Here is a 24,039-nt window from a genome sequence, read left to right on the forward strand (position 1 = left end):
AAAATATTTTAAATGTGGTTATAATTTCCAGTGGATCAGATTTATGTATTTATATTATCTTCATCATCTTTAGAGTTAGAAGAGTACGAAAATAATAGAACCTGTCCTGGCCATCTTTGTTTTATTTTGATTTTTTTTGTTAATAAACTCAGAATTTTCACACATCTTCACCACAAGCAAAAAAACAGTCCGCTGAATTCTGCAGATTTAGTTTGGGCCTGCTAATCATCAACATACACACTTGTTTTGTGTTTATGAGGCAGGCATGCACAGATATGAATATGTTGTCAATGTGCTGGTGGTCCAATAATGTTTGCATCTGTGTCAAGGTGAGATGGGCGCGCTTTGACCGTCTTGCATTGGGTCCGGGGCTAAACTCGTTGCGCTGCTGGCTAGAAGTAGGCTGGACACATCCGAAGCATGACAGGCATGTTTCTCTGAGCCCTGGCCATGGAATGTGCAACAAAGAAAGCATGCAGGCTGCAACAATTCTGGGAAAAGTCATCTCATCTTGTGAAGGATGTTCAGCAATTCACAAAAAAATGATGTTAATCACTTCTGTCAAAGTGCAACAACTTGTGAGTGCAGTAGTTCATCACTTAGGAGCAACATGAATCATACTGGATACATTTCTAACTCAACTTACATTTCTTTGCACACAAAAACAAACTGTGGGATTAACATGCCAACCACTTGTTGATACTGGTTAAAATGTATTTTAACGATTGTCACTCAGAGAATAACTTCCATTCCTATGCTCATGCCAACCTGCATCACCTGTCGGCCATTCTTCAGAGATAAGTCATCCCTCTACACAAACTATCTATTTTCATTCTTTCTTCTTTCATCTCATGACAAGTTGTGATCTCACAGATAAGGGACAATCCTTAAACAAATATCTCAGATATCTCCTACAGGATGGGTTGATAATGTGAACCTTAGTATTCATAAAGTTGGCAAATATACTCATATTTTTTATTTGGCTTCATTTAACCTGTGAGATGTCTGGTTTGTGACATAAGGCATTCAGTGTTGGACTGTAGAGGCATTCCTGTTTTATGACGGGAGCACGGAAAGTATCTTTTTTTAAGCAGCAAACGCAGACACAAGCTGCTGAATTACTGGTTGATTGAGGAGCATCTGACTTGGCAGATGCATTACAGTTGACCACAATGTGGCTGACAGAGTGTTTAAGTTGCCCCCTCTGCTGCTTGTTCGTGGTAGAGCAAGAAAGGCAACCAAAGACTCGAGTCTCACTCTCACAGTTAACAAAGCAATATGCTGTCAGGCTCTAGCAACAGTAACTACAAAAACACAGTAAATCAAGATGCTATCAAGCTAAGTAGGTTTACAGGTAAGATGTTTATGCTTGAATGAAAAAGTTAGTGGAATGGAAGATAGTACTTAATTTACATATACTTACTAAGTATATTTCCACATTTTTACAGGTATTTTTTCCACATTTCACTTAAAGACAAATTGAAGAATTTCTGGGGGCCAATTTTGGTCTCTTTCACTGACTTTGAATACATTTGCATGCTACACTAGCGTGTGGCTAGCCGACCGGAGCCTACAGGTCGGGCCAGGCTCGGACAAATATTCACAAATGATGTTCGGGTTTAGCGTACTTGACATGGTGCTTCAAGTTCTTTTTAGTGAAAATGTGTAAAAATAAATAAAAATGATGGACCTACTAGTCCATCATACTAGTGTTGGGCTACTTCTTGTTCAGTGCTGGGGTTTGTTAGCCTACACATGAACGCAACACATATGTTGTACTATTCATGCATGGGTTGCGCTCAGATATTACGGTCTAGGATTCGGACAGGATTATGCAAACTCTAATTGACATGCAGAGTTTGACACTAGAAGGCTGTGTTCACATTCATCTGCTGTGTGGGGAAATATCTCTGTATTCACCTGCAAATGACTTCAAGATGTGTTAATATGAACGTGATTTTGTGACATCACAACTAAGCCAATGGGGGTCCAATATGCAACTTACACAAGTGTGATGTGGAAACTCGAAGCCTCCAGCTTCATTTTTCAGTGAAGTAGGAGACATCTTGTATCTAGCAGTTAAACTTTTGAAATCAGTTGGACAGGACATTAACCTGCCAGCTCCTGAGTCCAAAGTCTTTGTAATGTCCGATAGAACACGTGTGAATAGAGCAGGTCATTGTCCAGAGAATTCATGGCCTGAAAACAAAACCAACATCTGACGGTGAAGAAGAAAGAAGACGGCATCGAAAATGTCTAACTAGAGAGACGACGAGATTCGGGAACTTCTGTTGGTCAGAGCCAACGCCAAAATCCACTGAGAATCCACTGTTTATGACCAAATTACATACCACCGTCGTGGCTGCGGTGTAATCCACATTGCGTTCTGCCTCCTGCACGCTCTACGCAGGCGCCACCCCTCGTCTTAACCAATCTCCTGTTGTGTGCTACAGTTAGTCTATATCGACGACGTTTCATTTCCGGGAATGTTCAGGTGCCGCTGGCAATTGTCCGTCACCTTCCGTTTTCTTTGTGTTGCCGTTCTGAACTCTGGTCGATTTAAGAGGCCTATGGCCTCCACAGCGCTGTGGAGGAAGGTCTGGCAATGCGAGACTATTTTACAGTTTGTGTGTGAAAGGGCGACTTCGGACAATTTCCGGACCTGATTCGTCGGAAGGTGGGGCTGAAAGCTTGGGAAAACCAAGTAAGTGGCCTTTATGAAGTCATTAGGGTTGACTGGGCTTGGAGACTATAATATTTTTTTTAGCAGAAAGCCTGCATTTCAAATTGGGGGAGTAAAGTTTGAAAGACATGAGCAGCATTTACTAGGTAGGGTCCAGTCTCGCATTGCCAGACCTATCTCCACAGCGCTGTGTCGGCGCTGGAGTCTGGCTACACCGCGGATCTATTCTGGGATACGGGAAAATACGATCGGGCTCGTTTGTTTTCCTTTAAACCAATCACAACCGTCCTGGGTGGCCCTTGCTGAGATAGTGGAAGGGAAGGGAACGTCAGGCTTAATCCCAGCAATGTACATCCGTTTAGCCAGACTAGGCAGGGTCTAACAAGTCTGCCAAGGTTATGAAAGTGCAGTAATAAATTACTGAAATGCCCCTTTAAAAAACATAATGTAATCATTAGAAGCAAAAAAGTGATAGTCCAAAAAAACAATGAGGGCGATGAATAACCAATAGAATTCCTTTAGAGGGAAGATGTCCTCTGTTTGCATCATAATACTAATTGCACTCGTAACATTTTTGTCCTGATAGGGTTAAGAGCCTAATGCGGGCAATTTAATTCATTAAACTAATCTATTTAGCAATTACTCAATCATCTTGTAGCCTAAAGCAAATTTTTCCTGTGAATCATTAAGTAAATAAGCCAGTCCAAACTCTCCCTGGACTTGAATCAACTTCACTCCTCCTCCCTTTTACTAGGCCTCCTCAAAGAATCTCCACATATAAAAACCTTTTCACCTCCCTCCCTCCCTCCAGAGAGAGAGAGCCAGAGGAATGCCTGCCATGCCAAATTCCTCAGTGCTGTTTGTTGGGGCTTACAGTGCTAGTAACACAGGCTACCAAATACCAAAGTGAGAAGTCACTGGACTTAGAGACAGCTGAGCAGAACTTCTGTATTGTTGTTGTAAAAGCATGACAGCAAAAAAACGAAAAACACATATTTCTTCAGATTTTTTCCACTTTATTTCCATTCTATCAGTGTGTCCTTAATTAGGGAAGCAGTAAAATATAACTACCCCCCCCCCCCCTCCCCAGCCTTTCAGTGTTTGTGAGGTTGAGCACCCCACATGGTTGATATTAACATTCCATCAGCTTTCTAATGATGAGGACAAAGCAGGCCGCAGGGAAGGTTCATGACAGCATTGGCATGGTGCACACATTCCTGCACTTAACTAGCCAGAGGGCCTCTGCAGGGTGGGTGGTGGTGGTGGGGGGCAATATTAACTGGGGGAAATGAGGAGAGCGACAGTATAAGATGCCTCTTCTCCCTCCCTACTGTCCGGGACATCTGGACAGACATGTACATATGTGGTATTTCCCAGTTATGACAGGCGTGCAGGGAGGAATGACACTTCTTTGGCTCACAGCAACATTCTTTTCTCTGGATGTAAATGCAAAGTATTAATGCTGCATTCCAGGCAACTTAAAAAATGGGTATATGCCGTGTCCTATGATGAAAAGTGCAAAGGAACTCCACGAGTAATCCAGGTGGAATTCAGCAACCAAAAGTCAGCTATGTGAGGTCACACAAATATGACAAAATATGCCAGAATACAAAAGGTCAGATCAATTAAAAAGCACAGTTAAGGAACATTTCCTCCATGGTCTGAAATAATAAAACCTATACTCGCAGAGACAGGTGTGTAACAACATGGCCTACTCACAAAAGTTAATGTCCGCTTAAATTAAAAAGATCTTGAAAAATCTATGTTTAGGAAATCAAGCATATTCCCAGCAGGAACACACAGAGGTCAGATGTCGTCCAAGCTTGAATGGAATGCGACGTTATATAAAACGTCTTGGGCACAAGAGCCCACGCATCTGGCATCTTTACACTTCAGATATGGCAACGTCTTCCTAAAACTATTTATCTAAATGAAAATTTGAAGAAATCATGAGCAATCAATACATGTTAGAGCCAGAACATAAACAGCAGTTAGCAGTTGTTGTGTTCTTGACATTGAAGCAGTCTGTGAGACTTAATTCACGCATTTAGTACAGCTTTCTCTTCTTTTCACACAAGATTACAAGCTACCCAGAGCTGAAACAATTATTTGAATAACTGATTTGATTTGATCGTCAATATTACAAAATCTCAAACTTAAGTGGTCCCAGCTTCTCAAATGTACTGTAAGCATTTTGTCACATTTGCATTCTTCTTGTCTAAAAAACCTCCACCAGGGAAATTGATGCCAATCCCCCCTCATCCTCCAGCTCTGCCTCTACCATAGAGGGATAATATACAATAGGTAGTTAAACAACTCCACAGTGGCAAAGCCCCAGGAATTGATGAGATCCGTCCAGAAATGCTTAAAGCTCTGGGTGTGGAGGGGGTTGTCTTGGTTGACACGCCTCTTCAACATTGCGTGGAAGTCTGGGACGAGTGCCTAGGAGTGGCAGACCGGGGTGGTGGTTCCCCTTTTTAAAAAGGGGGACCAGAGGGTGTGTGCCAATTACAGGGGTATCACACTTCTCAGCCTCCCGGTAAAGTCTACTCGAAAGGTGCTGGAAAGGAGGGTTCGGTCGATAGTCGAATCTCAGGTTGAAGAGGAACAATGCGGATTCCGTCCTGGTCGTGGAACAACGGACCAGATCTTTACTCTTGCAAGGATCCTGGAGGGAGCCTGGGAGTATGCCCAACCAGTCTACATGTGTTTTGTGGATCTGGAGAAGGCGTATGACCGGGTGCCCCAGGGAGATACTGTGGGAGGTGCTGCGGGAGTGCGGGGTGAGGGGTCCCTTCTCAGGGCCATCCAATCTCTGTACGACCAAAGCGAGAGCTGTGTCGGGTTCTCGGCAGTAAGTCGGACTCGTTTCAGGTGAGAGTTGGCCTCCGCCAGAGCTGCGCTTGTCACCAATCCTGTTTGTAGTATTTATGGACAGGATATCGAGGCGTAGTCGGGGTGGAGAGGGGTTGCAGTTCGGTGGGCTGGGGATCTCATCGCTGCTTTTTGCAGATGATGTGGTCCTGATGGCATCATCGGCCTGTGACCTTCAGCACTCACTGGATCGGTTCGCAGCCCGAGTGTGAAGCGGCTGGGATGAGGATCAGCACCTCTAAATCGGAGGCCATGGTTCTCAGCAGGAAACCGATGGAGTGCCTTCTCCAGGTAGGGAATGAGTCCTTACCCCAAGTGAAGGAGTTCAAGTACCTTGGGGTCTTGTTCGCGAGTGAGGGGACAATGGAGCGGGAGATTGGTCGGAGAATCGGCACAGCAGGTGCGGTATTACATTCAATTTATCGCACCGTTGTGACGAAAAGAGAGCTGAGCCAGAAGGCAAAGCTCTCAATCTACCGGTCAGTTTTTGTTCCTACCCTCACCTATGGTCATGAAGGCTGGGTCATGACCGAAAGAACAAGATCCAGGGTACAAGCGGCCGAAATGGGTTTCCTCAGGAGGGTAGCTGGCGTCTCCCTTAGAGATAGGGTGAGAAGCTCAGTTATCCGTGAGGAGCTCGGAGTAGAGCCGCTGCTCCTTTGCGTCGAAAGGAGCCAGTTGAGGTGGTTCGGGCATCTGGTCCTTACCAGATGCCCCTGGGGCGCCTCCCTAGGGAGGTGTTCCAGGCACGTCCAGCTGGGAGGAGGCCTCGGGGGAGACCCAGGACTAGGTGGAGGGATTATATCTCTAACCTGGCCTGGGAACGCCTCGGGATCCCCCAGTCGGAGCTGGTTAATGTGGCCCGGGAAAGGGAAGTTTGGGGTCCCCTGCTGGAGCTGCTACCCCCGCGACCCGACCCCGGATAAGCGGATGAAGATGGATGGATGGATGGATTGTCTAAAAATGAAAAGATACTGAATATCCGTAGTCCAAAAGACTGCTGGTCGGCTGAAACAAGAAATCTTAATACGTCACTTCTATGAAACTGTAATGGACACAGTTTTCTTTCTTTTTTTAAAGATTTTTTTATGGGCATTTCCGCCTTTAATGATAGGACAGCTCAGACATGAAAGGGGAGAAAGGGGGGGGAAGACATGCAGGAAAACCGTCACAGGTCGGATTCGAACCCTGGACCCCCTGCATCGAAGAACAAACCTCCACACGTGCGCCCGCTCCACCAACCGAGCTAACCGGCCACATAGACACAGTTTTCTGATGTTTTATAGACCAAATGAATAATTAATTAATCAGGAAAAATAATTGTCAGATTAATTACTGATGAAAATAATTGTCAGCCCTAAAGCTAACAATGCCACTTAGGAGCAAAGCAAAACGTTGAAGTTGTAGCGTTTTGGCAGACATGTTCTGTATTCATATTCTGAGCCTATTATATAATGAGACCTTTTAAACAGATTCAACATGTAGTCAAATGGTAATCTGGTTTGTTTGTCTTTCTGTTATGTTTTTTTCAGATTACAAATGCAGACTATTGGGCTTTTTTAAATACATTTTATGGAGGAACAGGACAGGGACAGTATGCTTGTCAGCTGCATAAGACAAGGTGATGCAAAGTGTTTAAATCAGCTTTTGAAGTTGAGCTTAATGTGACCGGAACATTTTTTTTTTTACCTCGTGTGAAAACGCATCAAAGCTGCTGCCACACAGATCATATTAAATACATGATAAACAGAACAAGAAAAAAATCACAGACGGCTATCTGAGCAAATCAGCCATGAAAGACAAATACTATGTTTTTTTATGTGTAACCTCATACAACATGGGCCACACTGTGGGGACGGAGTGGGCTGGGCTGTATGAGGCCACAGCACTGGACAGCCTGAGAGCTCACTGGAACTTTTGAAGTACAATCCCTTCCTTTGACAGTTCTTATGAACACTCAGGTGAACTTAAAGCTCTGCGCTGCCATACTGAACTTAATGGTGCAAACTGTGTTAAAGAAAAGAAAAGATGTCTCTAAAATTCAGTCATTTGAGGCACACACCAAATGCCCCACAAATGTTATTCTCTTCACCGCGTACAATCTAATTCAGAACAAGCACACAGTCCTCCACACTGCTGTTCAAGGCACATTTTTCAGATTTATTCCAACTTACTCCATCACTAACTATTCTGTGCTGAAGTCTGGGCAGACTCGGGCCCTGAGCCACTTGGCAGGTACTTGGACACTATGTCATCAGTGTTCTCTTTCATACCCTGGATGTGGGTGTCCAGTCTCTGGACCAGCTCCTTGGCCAGAAAGCTCTCTTCCTCTAGGAAATGAGAGACCATGCTCTCTGCAGGCGACACTGACAGAGGCTCCTGGGAGGGAAGAAAAACATAGGACTGTAAGATTACCTTTACTACAACTGTGGATTCCTATATGAGATGACTGGATTCCTCTATGGGATGACTGGATTCCTATATGAGATGATGAGTGGATTCCTATATGAATGGATTCCTATATGAATGGATTCCTATATGACTGGATTCCTATATGAGATGAGTGGATTCCTATATGACTGGATTCCTATATGAGATGAATGGATTCCTATATGACTGGATTCCTATATGAGATGAGTGGATTCCTATATGAGATGAGTGGATTCCTATATGAGATGAGTGGATTCCTATATGACTGGATTCCTATATGAGATGAGTGGATTCCTATATGACTGGATTCCTATATGAGATGAGTGGATTCCTATATGAGATGAGTGGATTCCTCTATGAGATGAGTGGATTCCTCTATGAGATGAGCCTACCTATTGGAGAGGGAGTGGGTATGTTTGTATCCCTCTGGACACTAAGGCCAGAGAGTTTACAGAGCTGGAGCTTAGTCCCTCAGCGGCAGAGTCATTAAACTAAAAGAGTTGTCAAGTATCGTCTCGCAATGCCAGTCCTAAATAAATAAACCTTGAAAGACACTTCCAATTCTAATTTGATGAGGAGATTCTTAAAAATGTAATAGCCCTGTCATGTCTGAATAAATACATAACAAACACACACCAATGAATGACAATAGTTCATAGTGATTGATTACCATGAAAGATATATTGTCACAGGGCTATAGGGCTGTGCAATTAATCAAAATTGTAATGCTGATTATGATTTTGGCTTCTAATGATTACAATAATAAAGTTATTGGGACAACGATTATTATTTAATATTATACACTATGTTTTGCAAGTTAACTCTTATTCTATCTTGTGTTCTGAATAAAAAAAAAAAAAGTTGAAACAGGAAAAGTATTAAGGGACATTTCACAGGTGACGGTATTTTGACTGTTGATTTGTTTAACTACTTTTTAAGTTCAATAATTGTAACATCTTTTCAAAACACAATGAGTTATCGTGTTAATCGTGATTTCAATATTGACCAAAATATTTGTGATTATGATTTTTTCCATAATCGAGCAGCCCTACAGGGCTACACCTGTTTCTTTACTTACTCTGAGCTCAGCTGCCTTCGGTGCTGCTCGCTCCACCTGGCCACGGAGCTGCGGCGGGATGCTGGATGAAGAGCCTTTCAGTGTGGCGATGGTGACGTCACGTTGGTGCAGCTCGGCAGTCAGCTTAGAAACCTCCTTCCTCATTCCCTCCACCTCACCGCTGTGAGTCTGCCTGGCCCTCTGGAGCTCTTCTCTGAGCTGTCGAGTCCAGACAAATGACAACATGGATATCACTTGGGTATGCTTTACACGCCAGCCCTAGGTTTGTGCAAGAATTAGGTGCACGTATTTGACGTGGGATTTATGGGTAATTCCTCAGAAAATGTTACGTTTCTCAATAATAAAGAAAAATGCAATCACATTATTATGGACCATTATTATTACCATATCTGTGCATAAAGCATTGAAAAAGCTAGAGCAGAAGATAAATAACACTCAAAAAAGTTTAAAGACAAAACTTACTAAAGAAGTCCACTGGGGACCAACTACAATCATCAGACCTGAGAAAAGTAATTTAGTTAGTTTTGATTTTACACTCATTCAGCTGGGTGCTGCAGCCAAGCGTATAGTGGTAGTGAACAGCCTGCACACAATACAGAATGTGCGTTAAAAAACTCTTAAGTTCCCGCAGAGAAGTCTTCTGACCTTTTTCATTTCAGCAACAGAGGAATCATATTGTGCCTTAACGCTCCTCAGGTCCTCCGTCTTCTGTCCGCTCACTCTCTCCAGTCTGAGCAAACCACAAAAACATCCAAAAGAAAACCAAGTGGACATCACAAATTAAAGACATACAGAAGCACAAACATCAAGCACATATGTCCAATATAATAATAACGTGGGCGTATAAAGAGGCCAGCATTCACCTCTCTTTCAAACATGCCAGTTCAGCCCTAAGATGAGCCTCGCTTGATTCAGCGCAGTAAAACCTGATTGCGGTCTTCTCCAGATCTTGTCTGAGGACTTCCAAACCGGCACAGTCCTGCGCTGCCAGGCAGTCCTCCAGAGAGCTGAGAAACAAGACAGTTGTTCTATACCGACTTCTCACATCGACACAAGCATTGAACCTATTGTTTTGCAAACAGTGCATCCTACCTACAGTATTAGTATAGACTGCCCTCTTGTGTATTGCTGCTGTACTACATCATAATGTGACAACTGAAAACATTATTTACAGGTAAAAATCCACCCACCGAATGACTTGATCTTTAGCTTGCAGCGCTTGGTTGAGTCTGGCAGCTCCATTGAGAAGCCTTTGGCATTCAAGACCGGCTCTTCGCTCTAATGTGTTCTGGGATACCAGTTCCTCCCTTTCCTCTGCAGGGACCTGTGAACAGCAGTGGATCCTCAGCTGATATTTAGCTGACTCAGACTGTCAGCTAGTGTTGACAGTTTGCAGATGAAATCATACTGTGTGTAATATGGAAAGATTCTAATCTCAAGACTTTAGATTTTTTTCTAACATGTTGGATATTTGTGACTGACATCGCCGACCGATGACATCACTTCCGAGCTAGCCTTCAGGTGTGTCCCAAGCTTTGATCTGCCGCTGCTTGTATATACGTTCCTACCATTCTGCTGACCTGCTGCTCTCTCTGGTTCTGTCCCAGCCATATCTCGAGCGGTCGGAGGCGTTCCAGTTCAAGCTCCTGTGAGTGCATGCTGCCCTGAGCCTTCTCCAGCTGCGTACGCAGACGCTGCATCTCAAAACCCTTCTCCTTTTGGCACAATGCCCACTGGGACTGGAAACCAAAAGACAGAGAATGTGTGTTAAAGTAACCTGTGTCCACTTTGCTTCAGCATTAAACTCGGTCTGACTTGACATTACACGTTGAGGTTATTAATTTGCTTTTACTTTCACGTATGTGAGCTCATCAGTCAGGCTCTTATTTTGGGTCTCCAGCGCTGTCACTTGTTTTTGGTACTGGATACGCTGCTGCTCCCACTCTACAGAGTGCTGGTGATATTCCTGCAGAGAGACACAGGGATGATTATACTATACTTAACCAGTGGGAGGTAGTAAAGGGCAATCTGTAAGTGACTAGGGTAATGTATGGAACAGGATATAAAGGGAATTGGACTAATAGTGCGTTCCATTTGTACTCTGAAGTCGGATTTTCCAGGGTCAAAGTCGGAAACACGCCCCCTGAACTCGAGCAACCACGAGTACCCCAAGCTAAAACTCCAACATGGCTGCTCCGTGCATCAACAGCAGTGAAAGCTGTAGAAACACAAGTTAGAAGCACTTCTGTGTTATTTGTGTCTCACTAAATCAGTCATACACACAGTCCTGACCATCTTCTATCTGTGGACATGTTGCTACGCTGTTTGTATGCACACAAAAAGCGTAATGCATTATAAACTGGTATTGCTAACAATGGCTAACCTAGCTAGAGCTAATGAAAACAATGAAAATCTGACTTGTAAAAGGAACGCATTCAACTCGGGTTTGACGTCATTCCCAGCTTCAGCTCCTGAGTTCCGAGGTAAATGGAACGCACTATTATGTGGTTGTACCTCAATCTTTTGACTGAGTCGGGTCACCTCTGAACGCTCTGCCTCTTTGGTATTTGCAACACCATTGGTCTCTTTGAGCTGTTTGCGCTGAAGCTTGAGATAACTTCTCTTTAATTTATCTAACTGCAGGAAAAAAATGTTAGTGAGAAAAAAAGTTATTTTCAAATACATACAAGGATGACAATACAGAATGTTTTGGCAGTAGACTTCACAGTGATCAATATCAAATGTCATCTTTGTAAGTTGAGTAAGATCTAAGATTGTTTAGTCTGTAAAGATAGAAGATGATTAAGTTGCTTTATTAGTGATTTCTTTTGACATTTTGATACTAAATAAGACATAAAATTAAAAAAATGAAAGTAAACTTTGATTTTACAGATCTGCATGCTGAGGAACTGAAAATATTTGAATTTGTATACCTCAATCTACTAATCAGTTAAATGAAAGGCTGCTTGACCGATTGTGTCTCACCTCTTCTCGGACCTTCTGCAGTTGCTGCTCATACTTGGTAACTAACTCTTGTCGACCGGGCTGGACTTCTTCTAGCTGCTTGCGGAGCAATCCGATCTAGGATCAGGGGTGATGACAGTAATTAAATGTGTTGTAAAAATGTGGGTAAAACACCAACATGATAACACCATTTAGTAACACAAGTGGCATGCAGAGGTTGTGCAGTCAAACTGTCATGATCATGCTGTAAAACAACAACAAACTGTATTCCAAAATAACACGATTGATGGTGAATGACTGTAAATGTATTTCCATCTCTTTATGTCACCAAACAGGAGAAGCAGTGGCAGCAAAAACTGTCCTGTCCTGTTAGTAGTGTCTTGAGGAGTGTCCCAGGACAGTCAGACACTGTCCTGTACACTGTCCTGTGACTCCCATGACTGTCCCGGGACAGTCAGACACTGTCCTGTGACTCCCAGACACCGTCCTGTGTCTGTGACAGTCATGCGAGTCACAGGACAGTGTCTGACTGTCCTGGGACACTCCTCAGGACACTACTTAACAGGACAGGACAGTTTTTGCTGCCACTGCTTCTCCTGTTTGGTAACATAAAGAGATGACACTCATAAAGAGTGATTTTTTGCTGCCACTGCTGCTGCCAAACAGGTTAAACACACTGGTTATATTCATCATGCCATAACTGAAGAAAATAGTACCCCTCTCAGTTCTTCTCAACAGAAAACCCTCACTTGTGTATCTGAATTAAAAAAACAGTACAATAACACTTTAGAAAGGATCTGCTACTGCACCTCCAAGTCCCTCCGTTCAATGAGATTCCTGGAAGTCAACAGCTCTTCTTCCCCACTTTTCAGCCTGAGCTCCATGGCCTGAATCTCAGCCTCCCACTCCCTCTTCTGATGATTGATCATAATGTCAATCTGTCTCATCAGCTCCTGGAGCTCTGGCTCACATGATGACAGGACAGAGCTGGAATACAAATACAATATATAAAAAAACATTCTGATGTTTGCTGGATCAGTTTAAATACCACATAAAAAAGAGGTCGCCATCTCTGCAAAAGCTCACCATCACTGGCCGCCTGTGATATTACGAAATTAGCTTAAATTAGTTAACGTTAGCTAATTAGGCTTTACCTTACCTTAGGTCAGGATTCTGCAGAGATCCCAAAGAAGCCTCCATCTAGAAGTAATACTGTCAGTGTTTATCAAGCCTTGTAGTTAAATAACTTAACGTTAACTTGCCTCACGATAACTAACAAAGCACCCTTTGTGACAGCATTACCGTTACTAGCTAAAACTAACTAAACTGCAACGACGTCAGTTAAATTGCGTGAGTTGAAATTAAGTAACGTAACTAACGTTACAGCAATTTACTTTGGATTGTGGCAAAGCCTAACTGCAGTAAGCACGTCATTAAAGTTTCTAACACTGTTAGCAAACCTTAGCAGCTAACATTAGCTAGTTTCAGTGGGACTAACTACTTTTGTTTACATGGTTAACTGAACCACAGACTGTACAATGAATTTCCTGATGTGAGGCGGTAACTCCGCCTTCGCCCACCGATCTGTGACCTCATCACGCTGTAGCCTACGTTCAAAGTGCAACTTTGAGTCTCTGAATGGTCTAGGACTATATTAGCCTACATATCTATGGTCAAATTCAATATGAATCAAGTATCTAGCGTAAGTTACAAGGTGATGCAGTACAGCCTTACATTTAGCAAACTGGAATTAACCGTTATACCACCATTTTTTTATTTCGATAGCCTGGGCCCAAATTGGCACTGGGATTGCAATGTTGAGAATGGGAAACCATATTTAGTCATCAGTACACAAGCAAAATAGTCTTATGGTACAATAAGTTGTCTATTATCAGACTAGTAGGACACGTGGCTCGTTGGTCTAGGGGTATGATTCTCGCTTCGGGTGCGAGAGGTCCCGGGTTCAAATCCCGGACGAGCCCTCATTTTTGAATAGTGGGAAATGTCAATGGCTGTATTATGTGAATCCCGCTACTGAATGTATTGCTAGCCTTAGCTTTGTACTTACGCGAATCCGCAAGCGGTTGATGTTAGCGATAGTTTAAGACATGCATTATGATCGGTGTCATTGTAGTCGCGATGGGGCGGTTTCCAACAAGCATGTTGCTGTGTGACTGCATTTTGTTGTTGTTGTTGTTTTAAAAGCATCCTCCAGGCTTTACCTTAACGTTAAGGTTAACTAGCAGGTAACACAACGGTAACGTTAGCTTACCTAGCTAGCTGTTACAACCATTGAACGGGTCCGCTATCCTAAGAGAAACGTCCCATGGGTGTTACACGGAGGCGTGGGTTTTAGAATGTAGTAGAGCCTAGGAAATACCCAGCACCAAGTCATATAATATAAACATAATCAACAGGTCAGGTCAGTCAGCTATTAAAATTTAGCAAATCAGTGTTGTTAACGTGGCTCGTTGGTCTAGGGGTATGATTCTCGCTTTGGGTGCGAGAGGTCCCGGGTTCAAATCCCGGACGAGCCCGTTATTTTTGATGAAAAATGTGTTTGTTTATCTGTCTAGTAGTTTGTTTTAATACATCCGAATTTATAGTGACGTGGTTTACGTTTTGATCAGGGAGGGAGATGGGAGATGCGAATTAGGTTCGATCATTGTTTGCCTATACCCCCCTCCTTCTTCAATTTCCCGCACCCGTTTCTCCACCTGCCCTCCATCATCAAACAGTGAACAAAGAGAGTCTCCTCCGCTCTGCTTTCCCAGCTGTTGTGTTGTTAGGGTTTGGGCCGTGAGAAGAGAGGGACGTTCCTGTCCCGCCCCCACAAATACACCAGACACTCCTAACAGGCGGCAGACGAGCAGGCTCTCCATTCACTGCAGTGTGGCTGTGCTGTACACTCCGAAAAGGGACATACTCTTTAATAGGTCTGAAGGAGAACTGCGTCTGTTCTTGGAATAACGTTTGGGCTTCACGTAGGCTATACTGTAAGTAGACTTTATAGTCATAACATATTATTATTATTATTATTTTAAACTATTTCCTTCGAATATAATGTTTAGTAGTGGATACTGGTTTGTGTTATGGTTATCTATAATATCAGTATTATTCAACTCTAGTTTTCTTAAGCTTTCTTTATTATTGGCACACAGTCTTGACCAAAATATATACATCTGACTGTTATCCCATAGTCCTAAATTATAATATAATCAAAGTCTTTTAAGAGATATCTGTGAAAATGACAATAAGTAAGACGTATTATCAAGTAGAACATCTAATAACCATATTTTTTATTTAACAGAGAGAAGCAAACTGGGAACGTGGGGACTGCAGCAACTATCTACTTGAACAAGCCCTTGTCATCAGAGTCAGCTCCTAGACAGTGGAGTGGTTGTCACTGGGACTCACAGGATCCAAGTCATCCACTAACTTTGATCATCCTTGCAGTCAACTTGTTACAGTCTGTGGTCCACCAGCTCAGCTTGACAATGGTTCTGTGTGAGGATGGCGAGTGCAGCGTCTGCCTCCTACCCTACTCGAGGATGGACAGGATCCCCCGGGTGCTCCACTGCAGACACACCTTCTGCGAGCCGTGCCTGGAGACGATTTCTCAGGCCAGGGGCGGGCTACTCACCGTGGGCTGCCCTTTGTGTCGCCGGGTGACCTGCATAGGACACGGCCTCAGCCTGCAGGAAGCCCTGTGGGTCAACAGCAGTCTGTGGGAGCAGATACAAGAGGACGTGGGCGCAGAGGCTGAGGAGGAGGAGGAGGAGGAGGAAGAAGGACTGAAACAAGAAGCTGAGGAGGAAGGGATGGAGTCTAAACAACATCCCTCGTTGCAAGCAGAATGGTGGGTTTACAGTGTAAACAGACACATAAGTGGACACGAACACAAGTAGAAACTCATACTGGTTTGCTGCAATCCTAGGTTCTTGTTTATTTGTGCATTTTCAGGATAATTCACAACTATCTTCAAGCAGAAAACGTTGTGACCTTTGACCTCTTGTTATTTCCCATGCTTTTAGCTTCATATAGTAAGAGTTTTTTTCTCCAAACACTGCTGCTTCCAAAGCACATTAGGAGTGATGATGTAAAAAAAAGAAAGAAAATAAATTGAAAACCAGTGTAGAATTTGAAGAATTCCAGCCATACCTAGCCATTCACACGCCTGTGTTAATCAGTACGTTTGTCCACAAAGCTTCTCATTAGCACCTCAGCTCTGCAGTGGGGGTCAAATCCTATCTAACACAGAACTTTTACTTTTCAGCGCTTCCTCCAGCTCTGCCAGAACAAAGCTCAAACTGCCTGCGTTCTTCAGAAAGTTTAGTTTGACAAAGCAACACCCAGAGAGGATTGTGCCTGGCAGTAATGTGTAAGTTCTGACTTTGTGGCAAATGGCTATATTAACAAGGATACATTGAGTCAAAAATGTGGACTAGTCATTTTTTTATGTCTTTTTTTTTTTTTTTTTTAAGGGAAATGAAATCCTGGCGCAGGCTTCCAACTGAAGAGAGTGTTTAAAAGCCGGATCAACGATGATGTGACAGTTCCTCTCAGGATATTATTTGCGGATGGCAGGCGCCACTAGAAGACTCGACTCAACCTTGTCAGTGGAGGGAAAGTTGAGGCCATTAGGGCTCGAGAATCCATTAGTGTTCCTGTCAAAACATTGTTTTGTCCTCAGCCAAAGGTGCCCTGTCTCCCCATTATTGATTCTCCCAGCTGGTGCTGTGGGATTTGCTTCAGCTGTCCCAGTGGGATGCACACCCCGAGACCCCCTCCTAACAGATGGGCTCCTGAGGACGGTCCCTTTTGCATAGCCACTGCTGCCCATTGAATAAAACTTATTGTTTTTTTTATTTATGATTAGCTAGTTGAGAAAGTATTTAATAAAACTATTTTTGAAAGGAATTTCTCTTTATCTGTGTTTTTATTTACTAATTAATGCTGTCATAACCACATGGCTTTGGGAGATGAAAGAATCATGAGCTCAGTTCTCTACTTTACCGTGTACATCATTTATGAAACATATGAAAAAAAAGTGAAGCCAGTAGGACATTTCTGAATAGCATAATGTGAATATTACTTTTGTGGGCTCAATATACAACAAAAACGTGTCACAAAAGACTCATTCAACCATGAAAGCGGATTATAAAATCCATTCAATAAGCATCTGGCAAGCTTTCCATGTTGGAATATATCAGAATACTGGATTATTATATCATGGAAATTAGGCCTTTATTCTTTTGTGTTACCTTATGTTCACGTATCTGTTTAAAAATATACAGTAGAATTCAATCTCAGCCCAAGCTCACTGTAAAGTATCAGTGTTTGGCGTCTTAGTCATATTAAGGTCGTTGTTATTTTCCTGTTTGGAGACACGCAGAGTGGAGCAAGACATAATCCATTAGTTGTCCCACAGGTTTGGGAGCCAACTAGTTAGAACAGGTTGTCTCAACTGTAATAATCCTGTGAAATACACTTGGTCATATTTGGATTGATGGTGTGTTATTTTACCTCAATATAATCCCAGTGACTAACATCAGCTCCTCTGTCATGCCAAACATGGAGCTGTAAATGAACTGGCACCAGCTGTCCTGCAGAGAAGCAACAGACAACACATGGATTGTGAAAGTGGCACAGCACCAGTTTCTGTTTCACAATGTATTTACTGGCTCCCGGTGAGGTCCTGGACCAGGACTCCTGGTAGTGTTGATCACTGGGAGTTAGAACAGAAAACAGCTCCTAGTGCAGAAAGAAGTACTCATCATTTACTGAAGTAAAAAATACTCAATTACAAATAGGTCTTGCATTCAAAAGCTTGCATAAATAAAAACACAAAAGTATTATCAGGAAAATATATTTAAAGTACTTTACTATTATGCAGTAAAATGTCATGTTTTGTGTATAAAATAAAATCTGCAAAGTCAGCTACTGGAGTAAAACGTGAACAGTTTTCCTCTGAAATGTAGTGAAGAATAGTGCAGCATTAAAAGGAAAAACTCACATAAAGTACTAGTACCTCAAATTTGTACTTCAATACAGTACTTGAGTAAGTGTACTCAGTTACATTCCAGCGCTGCAGGTTGGTGTGTTCATACTGACTAATGAGGCCACAACACTGAAACATTTAATGGGAGAAATTCTAGTGGGGAGTTTTTGCAACAAACATGGCATGAGACAGTTTCCACATCACTGGCCATCACACAGAGCAATAGTACATTCCTTTTGGAGTATGTGTTTAATGAATGGAATGAAGCCCTAATACCTTTAGTGGTGATGTACTGGCAGTATCTGGGACTGAACTAGGACAGAACTTTAATAAGGTGCCAATATCAAAACTGGATTACGGTTTTGTATAGCAGGAAAGTTAGCAGGTTTACTTTGTGGCAGTTATTTTGGATTAATTGCAAATTAGATTATTTTCACCACTACATTTATGCAACAATTTGTTTTACCTTGCACGGCAGCTGGATTCTCGCGATATTACGAGATCACATATCTTGTCAGGCATCTCTGTAAATGTAAATGGACTGCATTATTTTATAAAGCACTTTTCTAGTTTTAAAGAGCACTCAACGTAGTACAGGAACCATTCACTCACATTCATACTCTGTGGCCGAGGCTGCTGGACAAGGTGCCAGCTGCTCATCAGATTAACATTCACACACCAATGGCACAGCATCGGCAGCAAGGACACTTCAACATGGGACAGCAGGGCCCGGGATCGAACCTCCAACCTTCGGGCTGGTAGGCGACCGCTCTACCACCTGAGTGTGAGGAGCTCCTGGCAGCTACGGCCGTGGTTTAGGGTTAGGTGTTTGTGACGGCTGCGACTGTTGGTTCAAAACAACAATGACGGACGTGATAGACAGATGGTTGATCCAATCACCTGCCAGGTATTTTTTGAAAGGGCCTGCCCTTTATTAAACAGTTTCTCAGACACTTCTGTGTAGCAAACCATCTGGCGCCTCAGGTTACAATTGATTGGTCAGGGGCTGGGCAGGCTTTAAAGTGACTTTTCTGAAATTGGGGCCAACGGCTCATTATGGCCCCAGGGGCCCTATCCACGCTAACCCGGCCCTGGCCAATACAGCAGGTCATTCCAATGATCTGTGGATATGTGTTGTTTAGTCACACTAGAAACCATGCACACCACCACATGTCCAAATACCACTGACACAATGACTGCTTCATTCCCAGTGGTTGACAGCCTTTTTGGTCTGATTTACCACCACATTCCTCCTCATCGACACTACCCGTCATGTCATGTATAAAGTACTTGAGTAAAAGTACAAGCATCTTACCAGAAAATGCCTTCGTAGAAGTTAAAGTCTCCTTTTAGAATATTACTTGAGTAAAAGTCTATCTGTCTATCTAGTATCTGATATGTACTGTACTTAAGTATCAAAAGTCATTTCTGATATTAAATGTACTTAATTATTAGAAATACAAGTTAAAAATTTTTTTGGATTATGAACTTTATGGCCAAAGGTGTGTAACGTTATCTTCATCACCACCCCGTTCATCGTCTGTTACCATGGCAGCAGAGCATGCATGACACTATCAGTCATTATGCTTCCTCCTCTTCTTCTGTAGTTTTGGCCTATGGTTTTTTTTTTCTTTTTTGCCGCTTGGCAACAAACAGGCATTGCGTCACCAACTGGAACACAGTGTGCATCAATCTAGGAGCAATGATTCACCAAACCGGCTTTTTTTCCAGTGTAACACATTTCTTCTGATTTTATTTTGTAGTAACGAGAAATGTAGTGGAGTAAAAGTATATTTTATTTAGGAAATGTAGTGGAGTAAAAGTAAAAGTTTCCAGAAATAGAAATAACAAAGTACAGATACGTGATAATTCTACTTAAGTACAGTAATGAAGTATTTGTACTTTGTTACAACACTGCAAATGTGTTCATTGTTACGGATTCTAAAATGTAAAAAAAACTACAAAAAGTGGATATTGTCAGAATAGTGATTGATACAATTATATTGTCGATGTATTGTAGACATTACTCCGATTCAGCTTTGTCTCATCAATGTCATTTTACTAATCTCATTGCTGGGCTCCTCAGTATGTGCTTGAGTTAAGTTAATCAGTATCTTTAACAGTAAAGTCAAAGGGACTATTACTGTGAAACAACACAATAAGGTGGACAGGGAGAAGAATAAAAGAGATAGAACAGCTCAGATGTGTACAGTGTTAAAGAAAAGTTCAGGAAAAAAACACAAGTGTGCATGAGTTGGTAATAAGACATCTTTATTAATCATTTGGAGAGACATGCTAGATCTCTGTACAGTGTGAATGGAGAGCCAGCTCTAGACTGATCAGGTCTGCTGCACAGAGCTGTGACAGAACATATACCCCCCCACCCACCCCCAGGGAATGGCCACGGCCTCCACCCTCAAACGGTACGCAGACCCCCGACACGCTAAGACATTTGTTGCACTACTTGGTCCAGTTCCAGGGAATGCTAAAATGGGACTTTAATATGGAAGGGAAATAAATACAAAGGAAAGTTCTATAGTAACTGATTCATTATTTGTTGTAATTTACAGATAAATACCCATCAAGTCATTTCTCAAGAAGTGCTCTCCTTCCAAGGCTGTGTGGTCGTAATGGCAGCAGTACATTCCTGTTTGGAGGTAATAAATAGGTAACACAGAGGCTTCATACATTATTGTTTCTTCTTTTAGTTCGAGGGATTATAACTTGAAATGCAACCTGTCGTTGTCATTCCCAAACCCACAAGACAGTGTGTTCCAGTCAATATCTCCTGTGATATTTGATCCAACTCTGTCTCTTTTTATTATTATTACTACTATTTGGCTTATTATATGGGTTAGAAAGGTTCACTAGTTTTTTTTTTTGTTGCAAGAGTGCTCCCCTTTTTTGGACATGTGTGAACAATTCATAAACGTTTGAGTCTACTCTAAGACACAGTTCTCCAAATGTTCTGGAGATAAAGATGTAACCATGTTTCTAAGACTTACAATGTCACTCACTAATTCTAAAACATGTTCTTCAAAAGTGCAGTAAGAATTCACTTCAAAGACGAGTCAAATCAAAGTAGTGTTCTCAACACTGGCTGACCAGTAGGTTATGTTACCTGGCTCTAAAAACATTGTTTAATGCCAACATCAGTAGTCCGTTTAAACACAAGCAGCAAAGAAAACCACACGTCACATGACAATCAGACAGTTCTTCAACTAAGTCAATGTACATTTACAATGAAGCTTTTCATAACTTCATATTCACCTGAAAGGTCTATGTGCAAATTAGTCTTCTGTCAGGAATAGAACTGGTTTACAATGTTAGCGGTCTGTTTTGATCACAGAACCGGCGTTTAAATCTACAGATCACCACACGGGGAACTTTGTGTTCATGTTCCTCTGTGGCACAAGGCCACTGCTCACCTACAGCACAAGTGCAGACTATCATAATCACAACTACCAAGATATCACACAATGCAGCGGCAGATGTCATATGGCTGTGAGGGGGGGGGGGAATCTAGGACATATCGCAAACAAATGGTGAGCTAAATGGTGCCGTAATGTGGCAAGAATGACACGACTTGGCAGATGTTGCCTATACAGAAAGCACACATTTACACACACACACACACACACACACACACACACACACACGCACGCACGCACGCACAACAAAGAGATATTCTGAAGTCAAGTATACAAATCCAGTTCAACAGTTTAAACAAAAAGACTAGTCATTATCAGAGTGCATTAAGTCACTGGTGTAATGTTACCATTTACATATTCAAACGTGTGTACACTGGTAGACAGTACCTATGCTCAAAAACTAGGCATGCATTAGATACTCAAGATGTTACTGTTCAGTTACTGTAACGATCACAACGCAAAGTCATGGATCCCACAGGGGTTATGGGCAGGAGCGTTGTGGATTCGGTTTAAGATTAAAGGTCCCAAATTATGCTGAATTTCAGGTTCCTACTTGTATTTTGGGTTTCTACAAGAACATGTTTACATGCTTTAATGTTCTCCTAAAAAAAGCCCAGTCTGCTCTGATCGGTCAGTGTTGCCTGGGTCTTCCGAATGTGCCCTCTGAGTCTCTGCGCTGCCATTGCAGCCGAGGAATGACTGTAACGGCACTGTTGTGACATCACAACCGTACAGAGATTCAGATGGCTCGTTTAAAGGCACTGTTTCTGATTACGGGCTGTGTGCATTTCTCTGTGGATTGAGCGTTTTGATATTTATATATTTGATACTTTTATTTATATAGCACCTCAACCTGATTTATAATCGAAAAAGACATCTCACTTTTACAATATGGGACCTTTAAAACTGGCTATGTTTAGGTAATCCCCATTTTTGCCTATAAACAGAGTGGGATCCATAAAAATACGTCTAAAACCATCTGTTTAAGCTCTTAAATACAGAGCATGGTTGTTTGCATCTTTTTAAAAAACAACCGTTCCAGAGAGATTTCCCTGAATATACAAAAATACAAAAAAGAAACTGGGGGAACTTCCTTTTCTACTTACATACATATGTAACTTGGGAATCTTTTTTTCACATCTTTGTCTTTTTTTCTTTCTTTTTTTTGTGTGCAAGTTGTACGATTTTTTGGCAGTTTCCTTATCAGAGTAGGCTACACTACTTGAACCAAATTCACATATTGCTGGTTCTAACCGATGACCAATAGTCAGGTGAGGAGGCCAGATTCTCAACGTGCAAAGTCAACTGCAGGTTAACCAATAGGAAGCAACATAACAAGCATGTGGTGTAAATGATGTTGTTTTGATCCAGCACGGTGCTGAGTTAACAGGAACAGCCGCCTTCAGTAGTCTGGGGCTCCTGCTGCTTGTCCAACTTGATGTCGATCACTGGACAACAACATTAAGGAAGCTTTGGAAACATTTGGTATTGACTTATTCAGATACAAGCACTTCAACATTAGCTGATAGGAATATTTTCTAAGAGGAAAAGCAGACGAAAGTGATGGGCTCTTTTATAATATGTATAACTTACTTGCCTCTACTTTTAATGGACCGTAGTTTCACTTTACTACCACTAGAGGATGCTAATTCCTATGAATCTATTTCATTTTTAACAAGCCGTTAATAATTCTAACAGCCAAAAATACTTATGTGAGACAGACAACAATAAGCAAATAAATTTAGTTCATAATATTACTAAAAATTTATATATATTCACTAATCAATTTATTACAACACTTTTACAGCACGTATCTTAAAAATCCTCCTCTTACAACATGTACAAGTTAGTCAGCTCAACAGGAAATCCTCTCTCCTATTGTTAGTGGGGTAAAACTGAGAATGGATGTTGGCTAAAGTCATTGGCATGGCAGTGCTACAATTAAAGTTGATGCACAATGGCGTGTTAATGAGTTGTTGCTGTAAGTCAGAATGAGTCTGCAGTTTTTTCCACATTCTGCAGTGAGAACGAGGGGCAGACTGGCTCTGTTTTAAGGAGACAAGTGTATCATGACTGAGTGCTTCCATACACTACTGCTGGTGAGTGTGGCAGCACAGCAGCATGCTCTTACTTATTCATTTTTCTGGTGAACATTATGCATGTATAAGGAGACTGTGGCCTACATATTGTATGCAAGTGAGTCTGTAAACAGTCCCACTGTGGCTTTCAAATGTCTGTCCTACAGTGGTTGGTGGTGTTAAATGCAGCAGTTGATGTGTGTGTGTGTGTGTGTGTGTGTGTGTGTTTTTTCATATTTTATGGTAGTTGGTAATATTTTATGGTAGTTTTTCATTTTAATTTAATTGACAGCAAGACAGGATAGCATGGACATCAAAGGGGAGAGAGAGGGGGAATGAAGAGCTGCAAGTCGGAACTGAACCCGCGGCCGCTGCATCAAGGACTAAGGCTCTGTATATGGGTGCACACTCTGCCAGGTGAGCTACCCAGGTGCCCAAAGGACAGTCATATACTTGAGTGTTCCCATCTGGAATGTGGAGGGAGGCCTGATCTCAGCAGC

The 24,039-nt window shown here is 42.2% G+C and overlaps 3 protein-coding genes and 2 non-coding genes across 7 annotated transcripts in view; 3 read left to right on the plus strand and 2 right to left on the minus strand.

Moving 5' to 3' along the window:
• Nucleotides 1-6,274: 6,274 nt before the first annotated feature.
• Nucleotides 6,275-13,571, minus strand: cep63 (centrosomal protein 63). Of its 3 annotated transcripts, XM_078259878.1 has the most exons (12): nucleotides 13,189-13,571; nucleotides 12,839-13,016; nucleotides 12,051-12,146; nucleotides 11,580-11,702; nucleotides 10,918-11,031; nucleotides 10,634-10,804; nucleotides 10,256-10,389; nucleotides 9,929-10,072; nucleotides 9,711-9,795; nucleotides 9,066-9,263; nucleotides 7,732-7,936; nucleotides 6,278-6,514 (listed from the first exon to the last, which is right to left on the minus strand). In XM_078259878.1, the coding sequence occupies exons 1-11, from the start codon at nucleotides 13,227-13,229 to the stop codon at nucleotides 7,739-7,741; spliced, it is 1,482 nt and encodes a 493-aa protein (XP_078116004.1). In that variant the 5' UTR covers nucleotides 13,230-13,571; the 3' UTR covers nucleotides 6,278-6,514; nucleotides 7,732-7,738. The 3 variants fall into 3 exon arrangements, with proteins under 3 accessions (XP_078116005.1, XP_078116003.1, XP_078116004.1); XM_078259879.1 differs by having other exon boundaries at nucleotides 6,275-7,936; nucleotides 10,646-10,804; XM_078259877.1 differs by having other exon boundaries at nucleotides 6,276-7,936.
• A 368-nt stretch (nucleotides 13,572-13,939) lies between these two features.
• Nucleotides 13,940-14,011, plus strand: trnap-cgg (transfer RNA proline (anticodon CGG)). Its single transcript has one exon. It is a non-coding gene; the product is annotated as a tRNA-Pro (tRNA).
• Nucleotides 14,012-14,494: 483 nt separating this feature from the next.
• Nucleotides 14,495-14,566, plus strand: trnap-ugg (transfer RNA proline (anticodon UGG)). Its single transcript has one exon. It is a non-coding gene; the product is annotated as a tRNA-Pro (tRNA).
• Nucleotides 14,567-14,828: 262 nt separating this feature from the next.
• Nucleotides 14,829-16,901, plus strand: LOC144522982 (uncharacterized). Its single transcript, XM_078258226.1, has 4 exons — nucleotides 14,829-15,025; nucleotides 15,340-15,888; nucleotides 16,306-16,410; nucleotides 16,514-16,901. Exons 2-4 carry the CDS (start codon nucleotides 15,527-15,529, stop codon nucleotides 16,557-16,559), a joined length of 513 nt encoding a protein of 170 aa, XP_078114352.1. The 5' UTR covers nucleotides 14,829-15,025; nucleotides 15,340-15,526; the 3' UTR covers nucleotides 16,560-16,901.
• Nucleotides 16,902-20,426: 3,525 nt separating this feature from the next.
• rab6ba (RAB6B, member RAS oncogene family a) overlaps nucleotides 20,427-24,039 on the minus strand; it is a 64,212-nt gene continuing 60,599 nt past the window's right edge. Inside the window, exon 8 of the mRNA XM_078259880.1 lies at nucleotides 20,427-22,909. Within this exon, the coding sequence (XP_078116006.1) occupies nucleotides 22,845-22,909 (65 nt within the window). The 3' untranslated portion in view covers nucleotides 20,427-22,844. The remainder of the gene's footprint in view (nucleotides 22,910-24,039) is intronic.

The sequence above is a fragment of the Sander vitreus genome, chromosome 9, assembly GCF_031162955.1.
Source record: "Sander vitreus isolate 19-12246 chromosome 9, sanVit1, whole genome shotgun sequence".
NCBI lineage: Eukaryota > Metazoa > Chordata > Actinopteri > Perciformes > Percidae > Sander > Sander vitreus.

Excerpts from the sequence above, each read along its gene's own strand:
- cep63 (XM_078259877.1), bottom strand. The coding sequence starts at position 13,229 with ATGGAGGCTTCTTTGGGATCTCTGCAGAATCCTGACCTAAG. Across the intron at positions 12,147-12,838 it reads TTGAACGGAGGGACTTGGAG|ATCGGATTGCTCCGCAAGCA; the intron begins GTGCAGTAGCAG and ends CCCTGATCCTAG. Across the intron at positions 9,264-9,710 it reads CTGTTGCTGAAATGAAAAAG|CTCAGAGAAGAGCTCCAGAG; the intron begins GTCAGAAGACTT and ends TGGACTCGACAG.
- LOC144522982 (XM_078258226.1), top strand. The coding sequence starts at position 15,527 with ATGGTTCTGTGTGAGGATGGCGAGTGCAGCGTCTGCCTCCTACCCTAC. Across the intron at positions 15,889-16,305 it reads CCCTCGTTGCAAGCAGAATG|CGCTTCCTCCAGCTCTGCCA; the intron begins GTGGGTTTACAG and ends TTTACTTTTCAG. Across the intron at positions 16,411-16,513 it reads ATTGTGCCTGGCAGTAATGT|GGAAATGAAATCCTGGCGCA; the intron begins GTAAGTTCTGAC and ends TTTTTTTTTAAG.